This window comes from Somniosus microcephalus, unplaced genomic scaffold (genome assembly GCF_052327205.1).
Source record: "Somniosus microcephalus isolate GS21.2 unplaced genomic scaffold, FLI_Smic_1.0 unresolved_chr3, whole genome shotgun sequence".
NCBI classification, from domain to species: domain Eukaryota; kingdom Metazoa; phylum Chordata; class Chondrichthyes; order Squaliformes; family Somniosidae; genus Somniosus; species Somniosus microcephalus.
The window spans coordinates 72,652,079-72,665,423 of NW_028225181.1; the positions used below are offsets into that span (position 1 = coordinate 72,652,079).

General features: G+C 50.3%; 1 protein-coding gene across 1 annotated transcript; it reads left to right on the forward strand.

Moving 5' to 3' along the window:
• Positions 1-1,161: 1,161 nt before the first annotated feature.
• LOC147091994 (uncharacterized) lies at positions 1,162-12,730 on the forward strand. The gene is made up of 3 exons (XM_085976961.1): positions 1,162-1,338; positions 1,597-1,762; positions 11,418-12,730. The coding sequence occupies exon 3, from the start codon at positions 11,526-11,528 to the stop codon at positions 12,561-12,563; it is 1,038 nt and encodes a 345-aa protein (XP_085833087.1). The 5' UTR covers positions 1,162-1,338; positions 1,597-1,762; positions 11,418-11,525; the 3' UTR covers positions 12,564-12,730.
• The last annotated feature ends 615 nt before the right edge of the window (positions 12,731-13,345 follow it).

Genomic DNA, 13,345 nt, shown 5'->3' on the forward strand with positions numbered 1-13,345 from the left:
TTACTTGCCACTTGTCAGCCGAAGTCTGAATGTTGTCCAAGTCTTGCTGCATATGGACATGGACTGCATCAGTATCTGACGAGTCTCGAATGGTGCTGAACAGTGTGCAATCATCAGCAAACATCCCCATTTCTGACCTTATGATGGAGGGAAGGTCATTGATGAAACAGCTGAAGATGGTTGGGCCTAGGACACTGCCCTGAGGAACTCCTGCAGTGATGTCATGTGATTGAGATGAATTACGTCCAACAACCACAGCCAACTTCCTTTGTGCTAGGTATGATGCCAACCAATGGAGAGTTTTCCCCTTGATTCCCATTGACTTCAGTTTTGCTAGGGCTCCTTGATGCCACACTTGGTCAAATGCTGCCTTGATGTCAAGGGCAGTCACTCTCACCTCACCTCTTGAGTTCAACTCTTTTGTCCATGTTTGGACCAAGGCTGTAATGAGGTCAGGAGCTGAGTGGCCCTGGCGGAACCCAAACTGGGCATCAGTTAGCAGGTTATTGCTGAGTAAGTGCCGCTTGATAGCACTGTCGACGACACCTTCGATCACTTTGCTGATGATTGAGAGTAGACTGATGGGACGGTAATTGGCCGGGTCGGATTTGTCCTGCTTTTTGTGGACAGGACATACCTGGGCAGTTTTCCACATTGTCGGATAGATGCCAGTGTTGTAGCTGTACTGGAACAGCTTGGCTAGAGGCGCGGCTAGTTCGGGGTGTTGTCAGGTGTTTGCTGTATCGAGTATGCTCAACCCTTTCTTGAAATCAGGTGGAGTGAATGGAATTGGCTGGTGGAACAGGCTGGAGGGGCTGAATAGCCGCCTCCTGACAATATGCTCCGATGTAGTCCTCCCACCACTGGGAGCGATAGTGATGCGTTCGTGTGACATCGCTCTCCCGCGCATGCGCAGTGCCGCTCCTTGCACTACGGCGCAGGCGCAGTGCCGCTCCCGTTCTCCCTCCCGCGCAGGCGCAGTGCCGCTCCCGTTCTCTCTCCCGCACAGGCGCAGTGCCGCTCCCTCGCCCCCCGCGCAGGCGCAGTGCCGCTTCCTTTCTCTCACTCCGGCGCAGGCGCAGTGCCGCTCACTTTCTCTCTCCCGCGCAGGCGCAGTGCCGCTCCCCTGCCCTCCCGCGCAGGCGCAGTGCCGCTCCCCTGCTGATCATGGGTTTGCTGTGTGCTGGGCCGGGCGGTCAGTAACAGGCTGGTTGCCCGGGTTACAGGGTCCGCTCTGTGCCTGTGGGAATTCGGCTCCATTCAGCACCCGGCCCGACAGCGGCTGCTCAGCCCCGAGTTTAGATCACAGCGAGGGAAGGTCACAGGGTCACCGCTCCGGTTAGTAACTCCGCACAGAAAATGGCGCATTTCCGCCCAGAGCAGTGAAAATGGGGGAGTCTCAGGAGGCCGGAAATTTACAGTGAGGAAAATCTCCAAACTAAGCACACAGCCCTCGAACTGGGGATCTGAGGAAAGGGACAAAATCAAACAAATACTCGGCCTTGAAATTGAATTATTAGTAAGCAGATTAAAAGTCTACATTACATTATTTCACGCTTTCAATATTGTTCTTATTTTCTGCTTTGCCACAATTAGATCTCCCGGTGAATGATGGTGTGATTGAGGAAGGTGCTCAGCTCGAAGTAAACAGGGATTGTAGACTGAGGAACACCAGCAGGTGAACCAGCACAGGATTGTGAGCACCAACCAGAGAGAACCCTTCCGATTCAAAGAGCTTCCAGAGATCGACTGGGGGAAAAAGGTAAGAGAGGGTCTCATTGACTCAGGTACACACTGGTCCTGGGGATGGACTGGGGAGAAAGGTCAGAGAGAGTCCCATTGACTCAGATACACACTGGTCCTGGAGATGGACTGGGGAGAAAGGTCAGCGAGAGTCTCATTGACTCCGATACACACTGGTCCTGGAGATGGACTGGGGAGAAAGGTCAGAGAGAGTCTCATTGACTCCGATACACACTGGTCATAGAGTTATACAGCACAGAAAGAGGCCCTTCGGCCCATCGCGTCCGCGCCGGCCATCATGCCCTGTCTAATCTAATCCCATTTTCCAGCATTTGGTCCGTAGCCTTGTATGCTATGGCATTTCAAGTGCTCATCCAAATGCTTCTTGAATGTTGTGAGAGTTCCTGCCTCTACCACCCTTTCAGGCAGTGAGTTCCAGATTCCAACCACCCTCTGGGTGAAAAGTTCTTCCTCAAATCCCCTATAAACCTCCTGCCCCTTACCTTGAATCTATTCCCCCTTGTTATTGACCCCTCTACTAAGGGAAAAAGTTCCTTTCTATCTACCCTATCTATGCCCCTTATAATTTTGTGCACCTCAATCAGGTCCCCTCTCAGCCTTCTCTGCTCCAAGGAAAACAACCCCAGCCTGTCCAGTCTTTCTTCATAGCTGAAGCATTCCAGCCCAGGTAACATCCTGGTGAATCTCCTCTGCACCCTCTCCAAAGCAATCACACCCTTCCTATAGTGTGGCGATCAGAACTGTACACCGTATTCCAGCTGTGGCTTAACCAGTGTTTTGTACAGCTCCGTCATAACCTCCCTGCTCTTATATTCTATGCCTCGGCTAATGAAGGCAAGTATCCCATACGCCTTTTTAACCACCTGTTCTGCTGCCTTCAGGGATCTATGTACATGCACACCAAGGTCCCTCTGATCCTCTGTCTTTCCTAGGGTCTTACCATTCATTGTGTATTCCCTTGCCTTGTTTCTCCCTCCAAAATGCATCACCTCACACATTTCAGGGTTAAATTCCATTTCCCACTGTTCCGCCCATCTGACCAACCCATCTATATCATCCTGCAGACTGAGTCTACTCTCCTCGCTATTTACCACCCCACCAATTTTCCTGGAGATGGACTGGGGAAAAAGTTCAGAGAGTGTCTCATTGACTCAGATACACACTGGTCCTGGAGATGGACTGGGGAGAAAGGTCAGAGAGTCCCATTGACTCAGATACACACTGGTCCTGGAGATGGACTGGGGAGAAAGGTCAGAGAGAGTCCCATTGACTCAGATACACACTGGTCCTGGAGATGGATTGGGGAGAAAGGTCAGAGAGTCCCATTGACTCAGGTACTCACCCCCCCGACCCTCCCGCACTCACCCCCCCGACCCTCCCGCACTCACCCCCCCGACCCTCCCGCGCTCGCCCCCGGACCCTCCCGCGCTCGCCCCCGGACCCTCCCGCGCTCGCCCCCGGACCCTCCCGCGCTCGCCCCCGGACCCTCCCGCGCTCGCCCCCGGACCCTCCCGCGCTCGCCCCCGGACCCTCCCGCGCTCGCCCCCGGACCCTCCCGCGCTCGCCCCCGGGCCCTCGCCCCCGGACCCTCCCGCCCTCGCCCCCGGACCCTCCCGCCCTCGCCCCCGGACCCTCCCGCCCTCGTCCTGATGGGGCTCTTCTCAAGTAAACCAAGCGGTGCAATAAAACACCCGCAGAATCAAGGCCCTGCTCCTGGGGAAGGTGATCAGGCCCCAGGAACCAGTACAAATGAATAAAGTCAGGGTCAAGGCCCTGCTCCTGGGGAAGTTGATCAGGCCCCAAGAACCAGTACAAGTGAAGTGACTCCTTCTCCCGGAGATTTATTAAAGGTGAATTCTCCAAGAGTTGACCAAAAATCAGGTTAGCAATATTAATCAAGGAGTCAATTTCTGCTGTAAGGAGGGATGATACCTTAGCAGGTTCCTCTAATGAGGTCATATGGGTAGAACTTAAAGACAAAACGGGGGCAAGCACTTTGCTGGGAGTGTACTATAGGCCCCCAAACAGTAAGGGGGAGATAGAGGAACAGATATGTAGGCAAATCTCAGAGAAGTGTAGAAATAATAGGGTCATAATTGTTGGGGATTTCAACTTCTCCAATATTAACTGGGATAGTCAGAGTGTGAAAGGCTTAGGGGGTGTGGAATTCTCACAGTGCATCCAGGAGAGCTTTTTCAGCCAACATGTAGAAAGTCCTACAAGAGAGGGGGCGGTACTGGACTTAATTAGAGAGAATGTAGCAGGGCATGTGGTAGAAGCATTAGTAGGAAAGCATTTTGGTGACAGTGACCATAATTCGGTGAGATTTAAAGTAGTTATGGAAAAGGACAAAGATGGACCAGAAATAAAGGTTCTAAATTGGGGGAAGGTCGATTTTAATATGATAAGGCAGGATCTGGCCCAAGTGGACTGGGATCAGTTACTTGTAGGAAAATCCACATCAGAGCAGTGGGAGTCTTTCAGAAAGGAAATAGAGAGAGTACAACGCCAACATGTTCCCGTAAAGGTCAAGGGTGGGACCAACAAGCCCAGGGAACCCTGGATGTCAAGGGACATACAAGAATGGTTTAGGAAACAAAGGGAGGCTTTTGGCAGATACAAAGGACTATAAACAGAGGAAGCCCTAGAGGAGTATAGAAAGTGCAGGGGGGTGCTTAAAAAAGAAATTAGGAGAACGAAGAGGGGTCATGAAAAAACACTGGCAGGCAAAATAAAGGAAAATCCCATGGTGTTTTATTAGTATATTAAGGGCAAGAGGATAACCAGGGAAAGAGTAGAGCCCATTAGGGACCAAAGTGGCAATCTGTGTGTAGAGCCAGAAGATGTAGGTGAGGTTTTAAATTAATATTTTGCATCTGTGTTCACTATGGAGAAGGACGATGCAGGCATAGAAATCAGGCAGGGAGATTGTGATATACTTGAACAAATTAGTATTGAGAGGGAGGAGGTACTAGTGGTTTTAGCGGGCTTAAAAGTGGATAAACCCCCAGGCCCAGACGAGATGTATCCCAGGCTGCTGTGTGAGGCAAGGGAGGAGATTGCAGGGGCTCTGACACAAATTTTCAGAACCTCTCTGGCCACAGGGGAGGTGCCAGAGGACTGGAGAACAGCTAACGTAGTACAATTATTCAAGAAGGGTAGTAGTAGGGATAAACCAGGGAATTACAGGCCAGTGAGACGAACATCAGTGGTAAGGAAATTATTGGAAAAACTTCTGAGGGACAGAATTAGTCTCCACTTGGAGAGGCAAGGATTAATCAAGGATAGTCAGCATGGTTTTGTCAGGGGGAGATCATGTCTAACCAATTTGATTGAATTTTTCGATGGGGATGACTAGGTGTGTGGATGAGGGCAGTCCAGTTGATGTAGTCTACATGGACTTCAGTAAGGCTTTTGACAAAGTCCCACATGGGAGACTGGTCAAGAAGGTAAGAGCCCATGGGATCCAGGGCAATTTGGCACATTGGATCCAAAATTGGCTTAGTGGCAGGAGGCAGAGGGTGATGGTCGAAGGTTGTTTTTGTGACTGGAAGCCTGTGTCCAGTGGTGTACCACAGGGTCTGGGTCCTTTGCTGTTTGTAGTGTACATCAATGATTTAGATATGAATGTAGAAGGTATGATCAGTAAGTTCGCAGATGACATGAAAATTGGTGGAGTGGCAAGGAGGGAAGCCTCAGGCTACAGGAGAATATAGCCGGGTTGGTTAGATGGGCACAACAGTGGCAAATGGAATTTAACCCTGAAATGTGTGAGGTGATGCATTTTGGGAGGACTAACAAGGGAATACACAATGAATGGTAGAACCCTAGGAAGGACAGAGGATCAGAGGGACCTTGGTGTGCATGTACATAGATCCCTGAGGGCAGCAGGACAGCTAGATAAGGTGGTTAAAAAGGCATATGGGGTACTTGCCTTCATTAGCTGAGGCATAGAATATCAGAGCAGGGAGGTTATGATGGAGCTGTACAAAATGCTAGTTAGGCCACAGCTGGAATACTGTGTGCAGTTCTGGTTGCCACACTATAGGAAGGATGTGATTGCATTGGAGAGGGTGCAGAGGAGATTCACCAGGGTGTTACCTGGGATGGAGCGCTTCAGCTATGAAGAGAGACTGGACAGGCTGGGGTTGTTTTCCTTAGAGCAGAGAAGGCTGAGGGGGGACCAGGTTGAGGTGTACAAAATTATAAGGGGCATAGATAGGGTAGATAGAAAGGAACTTTTCCCCTTAGTAGAGGGGTCAATAACCAGGGGTCATAGTTTCAAGTTAAGGGGCAGGAGGTTTAGAGGGTATTTGAGGAAAAGCTTTTTCACCCAGAGGGTGGTTGGAACCTGGAACTCACTGCCTGAAAGGGTGGTAGAGGCAGGAACCCTCACAACATTCAAGAAGCATTTAGATGAGCACTTGAAACGCCATAGCATACAAGGCTACGGACCAAGTGCTGGAAAATGGGATTAGAATAGACAGGGCTTGATGGCCGGCGCGGACACGATGGGCCGAAGGGCCCCTTTCTGTGCTGTGTTAATCTATGACTATGGTAGCACTCTTGCCTCTGAGGCACAAGGTTGTGGGTTCAAGTCCCACTCCAGAGACTTGAGCACAAAAATTCAGGCTGACACTCCAGTGCAGTACTGAGGCACTGTCAGAGGTGGCGTCTTTCGGATGAGACATTAAACTGAGGCCTGGTCTGCGCTCTCAGCTGGATGTAAAAGATCCCATGACACTATTTTGAGAAAGAAAGACTTGCATTTATATCGTGCTTTCATGACCAGCAGACGTCTTGAAGTGCTTTACAGCCAATGAAGTACTTTTGAGGTGTAGTCACTGTTGTAATGTGGGAAAGAGCAGGGGAAATATCCCCGGTGTCCTAGTCAATGTTTATCCCTCAATCAATGTAACAAAAGGATAATAGCAAAATACTGCGGATGCTGGAAATCTGAAATAACAACAGGAAATGCTGGAAACACTCAGCAGGCCAGGCAACATCCGTAGAGAGAGAAACAGAGTTAACAAAAAGATAGATTATCTGGTCATTATCACATTGCTGTTTGTGGGAGCTTGCTGTGCGCTATTTGACTGCCACATTCCTACATGACAACAGTGACTACACTTCAAAAGTACTTCATTGGCTGTAAAGCACTTTGGGACGTCCGGTTGTGGTGAAAGGTGCTATAGAAATGCAAGTGTTTCTTTCACTGGTCTCGCCAGCGACCTCTTCTGGCTGATGGTTGATTGACAGACGATAGTCGCGCATGCGCACATGGAGCGGCGGTTTGGACCGAGTCCGGCACAGCGACCCCTCCCTGTCACCAAGGGCAACAACCGCGCATGCCCAGAGGACACCAAACACCCTCCCACACTCGGAGCTGCGCCTGCGCACTCTGATCCTGCCGGACGGAGTCGGCGCGGGCCATTCCGGGGAAAGGCCTTGGTGTCGGGTCCAGAGTCGCGATCGGTGGCGCAAAGTGAGTTTTCTCCGCTCCGATTGGGTGGAGAATCGCGCGGGGTGGTGGGGGAGGGGTGGATCGGGAGAGAATAAAGAGAAACAGAAAAACCTGAGTCCGCGAGGCCCCGGACCGAGCAGCGTCAGTTGGACGGAGCACGTGCGCTCCTCGGGGACACGTGACCTGGGCCCAGGGCCTGATTGACGGGAGCTTCCGACCATTAGGGAGCGAGCGGGGCGGATCCTCCAACCAATCGGGGAGCCCGAGGGGCAGGACTAGCGCCGGCTGATTGTCTGATCCACAGGGCAGCGACTTTCTCCAGTCCCTTGTTCAGGGCCCGGGGCCAGGGGAGGCTGTGGGCCTTTATTCCCCTCATTGGACACAAGGCTCTTTGGCTCACAACACACTGGCTCAGGTTTTAATAGAGACTTTTTAAATTCATCAATAAAAGCAAATGAACCTCGTGCTTCTGTGGAACAAATTTTCTAATATTTTATAGAATCAGAGAATGGTTACAGCACAGAAGGAGGCCATTCGGCCCGTCGAGCCCGTGCCGGCTCTCTGCAAGACCACTTCAGCTAGTCCCACTCCCCCGCCCTTTCCCCGTAACCCTGCAAATTTCTTTACTTCAGGCACTTAATCCAATTCCCTTTTGAAAGCGGTGATTGAATCTGCCTCCACCTTCCTCTCAGGCAGTACATTCCAGATCCTAACCACTCGCTGAGTAAAAAAGCTTTTCCTCATGTCGCGTTTGGTTCTTCTGCCAATCACCTTAAATCTGTGTCCTCTGGTTCTCGACCCTTCCGCCAATGGGAACAGTTTCTCTCTCTCTCTACTCTCCTGACCCCTCGTGATTTTGAACACCTCTATCAAATCTCCTCTCAACCTCTCTGCTCTAAGGAGAACCACCCCAGCTTCTCCACTCTATCCACTTAACTGAAGTCCCTCATACCTGGAACCATTCTTGTAAATCTTTTCTGCACCCTCTCTGAGGCCTTCACATCCTTCATAAAGTGCAGTGCCCAGAATTGGACACAATACTCCAGTTGAGGCCGAACCAGTGTTTTATAAAGGTTCATCATAACGTCCTTGCTTTTGGACTCTCTGCCTCTATTTATTAAGCCCAGGATCCCGCACGCTTTTTTTGCCACTTTCTCAACCTGCCCTGCCACCTTAAACGATTTGTGCACACATACCCCCAGGTCTCTCTGTTCATGCACACATTTTAGAATTGTACCCTTTAGTTTATATTGACTCACTTGGTTCTTCCTACCAAAATGTATCACTTCGCACTTTTCTGCGTTAAATTTCATCTGCCACGTGTCCGCCCATTCCACCAGCCTGTCTATGTCTTCTTGAAGTCTATCACTATCCTCCTCACTGGTCACTTTACTTCCAAGTTTTGTGTCATCTGCAAATTTTGAAATTGTGCGCTGTACACCCAAGTCTAAGTCATTAATATATATCAAGTAAAGCAGTGGTCCTAGTGCCGACCCCTGGGGAATACCACTGTATACCTTCCTCCAGTCCGAAAAACAACCGTTCACCACTGCTCTCTGTTTTCTGTCACTTTGCCAATTTTGTATCCATGCTGCCACTGTCCCTTTTATTCCATGGACTTCAACTTTGCTGGCAAGTCTATAATGTGGCACTTGTCGAACGCCTTTTGGAAATCCATGTACACCACGTTAACCACATTGCCCTCATCAACCCTCTCTGTTACCTCATCAAAAACTCAATCAGAATCAGAGCGGCTGGGCCTGGCGGACGTGCGGCCAGGGCCCCGGCACCAGGAAACCCAGGGTGCAGCGCCTCCCCCATCCGAGCCGCCGCTTCCCGGTTTCTTCAGCTGGTACCACTGAGTCAGATTCGGGACAAAGGACCGGAGCCAGGCTCCCAGAATGACCCACGGCCCTGGGGAGCATGCGCACTCTCAGCGGGGAAATCGGCGCGTTGCATAGAGCGGTTTCTGGGGCGCGGGGAATTGTGGGTGCTGCGGCCGCCATTAGTCAGCGGCTGTGGGGAAGAGTTTTATTACAGGCTGATGGAAGGTAGGTCCCTGGCCGCCTGTGTAGGTCTTTTTGTTGCTTCATTGTTGAGGATGTAACTAGTAAAATAGATAAGGGAGAACCAGTAGATGTTGTGTATTTGGACTTTCAGAAGGCTTTCGATAAGGTCCCGCATAAGAGATTAGTGTGTAAAGTTAAGGCACCTGGGATTGGGGGCAAGGTATTGACTTGGATAGAGAACTGGTTGGCAGACAGAAAGCAAAGAGTTGGAATAAACGGGTCTTTTGCCGAGTGGCAGGCAGTGACTAGTGGGGTACCGCAGAGATTGGTCCTTGGACCCCAGCTATTCACAATATATATTAATGATCTAGACAAGGGAACTAGATGTACTATCTCCAAATTTGCAGACGACACAAAGCTGGGTGGGCGTGTGTGCTGTGAGGAGGATGCCGAGAAACTACAGGATGATTTGGACAGGTTGGGTGATTGGGCAGAAGCATAGCAGATGCAATATAACGTGGATAAATGTGAGGTTATCCACTTTGGTGGCAAAAACAGGAAGGTAGATTATTATTTGAATGGCAATAGATTGGGAGAAGGGGGAAGTGCAATGAGACCTGGGTGTCCTTGTGCACCAGTCGCTGAAGGTAAGCATGCAGGTGCAGCAGGCGGTTAAGAAGGCAAATGGTATGTTGGCCTTCGTAGCGAGAGGGTTTGAGTACAGGAACAAGGATGGCTTGCTGCAGTTGTACAGGGCCTTGGTGAGACCACATCTTGAGCATTGTGCAGTTTTGGTCGCCTTATCTGAGGAAGGATGTTCTTGCCGTGGAAAGAGTTCAACGAAGATTCACCAGGCTGATACCTGGGATGGCAGGAATGATGTATGAGGAGAGATTGGGACGATTGGGCTTGTACTCGCTGGAGTTTACAAGAATGAGAGGGGATCTCATTGAAACTTATAAAATTCTGACAGGACTGGACAGACTAGATGCAGGAAGGATGTTTCTGATGGTCGGGGAGTCCAGAACCAGGGGTCACAGTCTAAGGATACGGTGTAAGCCATTTAGGACAGAAATTAGGAGGAATTTCTTCACCCAGAGAGTGGTGAACCTGTGGAATTCTCTACCACAGAAGGCAGTAGAGGCCAATACATTAAATATATTCAAGAAGGAATTGGATATATTTCTTAAAGCTAAAGGGATCAAGGGATATGGGGAGAAAGCAGGGACCGGGTACTGAATTTGGATGATCAGCCATGATCGCATTGAATGGCGGAGCAGGCTTGAGGGGCCGAATAGCCTACTCCTGCTCCTATCTTCTGTGTTTCTATGTTTGTATGTTTCTATGTTTCAGTTTGAGCTGGAGTGGAGATGGAGGAGAAGCTGCTGGGTTTAACCCCCAGTACTTCTGAGCCCAGGAGGACCCAACAATTTCCTATGTGAGACTGTCAAGGGAGGTGGATTCTAGGGGAGATTAGGTTGTTACACAGACACTGTCCGTACAATGTAAAAGAGTATTGTTTTAGGAACAAGTATTTCTGTACAGGCTTTTAATCCAGTTTACATATTCAGATTTGTTTTAATTCATTCTTGGGATGTGGGCGTAGCTCGCAAGAGCAGCAAATATTACCAATCCCCAGTTTCCCATTGAGAAGGGGGTGGTGAGTCGCCTTCTTGAACTACTGCAGTCCGTGTGGTGAAGGTATTCCCACAATGTTGTTCGGTAAGGAGTTCCAGGATTATGACCCAGCAACGATGAATATATCTGAGTCAGGATGATGCGTGACTTGGAGGGGAACTTGGATGTGATGGTGCTCCCATACAACAGCTGCCCTTGTCCTTCTAGGTGGTGGAGGTTGCGGGTTTTGGAGGTTCTATCAAAGTTCTGGTCGAGTTGCAGATGTATAAAGTTCCTTTCCTTCGCCCCCTTCCATCTCTCGCTCTCTCTCTCCTCCCATAGAGGCCAGAGTCTTGTGTAGGCCCAGACCAGGTGGCGGATTCCCTTCCTGAAGGACATTAGTGAACCAGTTGGGTTTTTATGACAATCCGGCAGCTTTCATCGTCACTTTTTTCTAATGCCGTCCCCACAATTGACCAGATTCATTGAGCTCAATTTCACAACCTGCCTTTGTTTTCCTGTGGGTTGTCTCTCACGCTCCCTGTTTTATGTTAATTTTACAGGGCACTGGAAGGGGAGGATTTACAGACGGTAAGCTCAAACCAAACATCACTTCAAGATCTGACAGAGTCAGTCGACTCATCGGATCTGAATCTCACCGGCCTCTGAACATGGAAGCAAAAAGCACCATTCACAGCGGGGAGAAACCGTACACGTGTTCTGTGTGTGGACGAGGCTTCAGCCAACCCTCTGGCTTATCGAGACACAAGCGCATTCACACCGGGGAGAGGCCATTCACCTGCTCTGAGTGTGGGAAGGGATTCACTCAGTCAGTCACCCTACTGAGACACCAGCGGGTTCACACTGGGGAGAGACCGTTCACCTGCTTTGAGTGTGGGAAGGGATTCAGTCAGTCATCCAGCCTGCTGACACACCAGCGGGTTCACACTGGGGAGAGACCAGTCACCTGCTTTGAGTGTGGGAAGGGATTCACTAATTCATCCAGCCTGCTGAGACACCAGCGTGTTCACACTGGAGAGAGACCGTTCACCTGCTTGGAGTGTGGGAAGGGATTCGCTAATTCATCTCACCTACTGAGACACCAGCGTCTTCACACTGGAGAGAGGCCGTTCACCTGCTTTGAATGTGGGAAGGGATTCACTGATTCATCCAGCCTGCTGAATCATCAGCATGTTCACACTGGGGAGAGGCCATTCACCTGCTCTGAGTGTGGGAAGGGATTCACTAATTCATCCAACCTGCTGAATCACCAGCGAGTTCACACTGATGAGAGACCTTTTAATTGCCCAGACTGTGGGAAGTGCTTTAAAAGTTCCAGGGAAGTGACATACCATCAACGTGTTCACACTGACGAGAGACCGTTCAGGTGCTCTCACTGCGGGACTGGGTTCAGGCGATCATCTGCGCTCACTGTACACCAGCGCAGTCACACTGGGGAGAGGGCGTTCACCTGTCCTGAGTGTGGGAAGGGATTCACTAATTCATCTCACCTACTGAGACACCAGCGTGTTCACACTGGAGAGAGGCCGTTCACCTGCTTTGAGTGCGGGAAGGGATTCACTGAGTCATCCAACCTGCTGAAACACCAGCGAGTTCACACTGGGGAGAGGACGTTCACCTGCTTTGAGTGTGGGAATGGATTCACTCAGTCATCCAACCTGCTGAAACACCAGCGAGTTCACAAGTGACTGCAGTGGTTGGATTCTGCTGTTATTGCTGCTGTTAATCACATCCAGGACTGGACCATGTTCATTCCGACAGTTGGGGTTTGTTTCTGCTGATGTTAATAACCCCTATAACTGGGCTGCAGTTTAATATTCTGGATAGATTTCAAATAAACCAGCTTTGTTTTAAACACATTGTTGTAGATTTTCTTCTTTCCCACCTGAGTGTTTAGCATCACCTGGCTGGAGCTCAAAGGACAATGTGGGGAAGGATCGTATGGCAGGAACAGAACTCCAGCCTGGACACAGTCCTTCAGGGCTACACTGAGAGGGGCAAACGGCACTTTGGTTTTTCTTGTCTCTCTTCACTGACAGCAAAGTTGCCGTGCGGGTTAATCTCGAGGCATGTGAGAAACGTGTCCCAGCTACTCTCAGCCATGGTTCAGAGCTCCTAGGCACGGAACAGAATGCTCCTTTAGGAATGTACCCCAGTGCTTTTATTTTAATGGCCTTATTAACCTGTGTTGCTACTTTTAGTGATTTGTGTATCTATATCCCTGGATCCCTCTGCTCCTCCAGCCCATTTAGACTCTTAGGGGGAAATTCGGTGATGCCCCCTTTGGGTCGCTAACGTCACTGGGGCTAATTTTAGCGCCCTGAAAAAGTAAGCGTCCCTGTGCATTAAATTCAGTGGTAGCGCCCCAGGCAGGAGGCAGGGTGCTACTGGAAGCGCTCCCCTCCCTCTTGAGGCGCTACCGGTGAATATCAGGGCGCTTCGTGTCACAGCGCCATGCCCGTCAGCACGT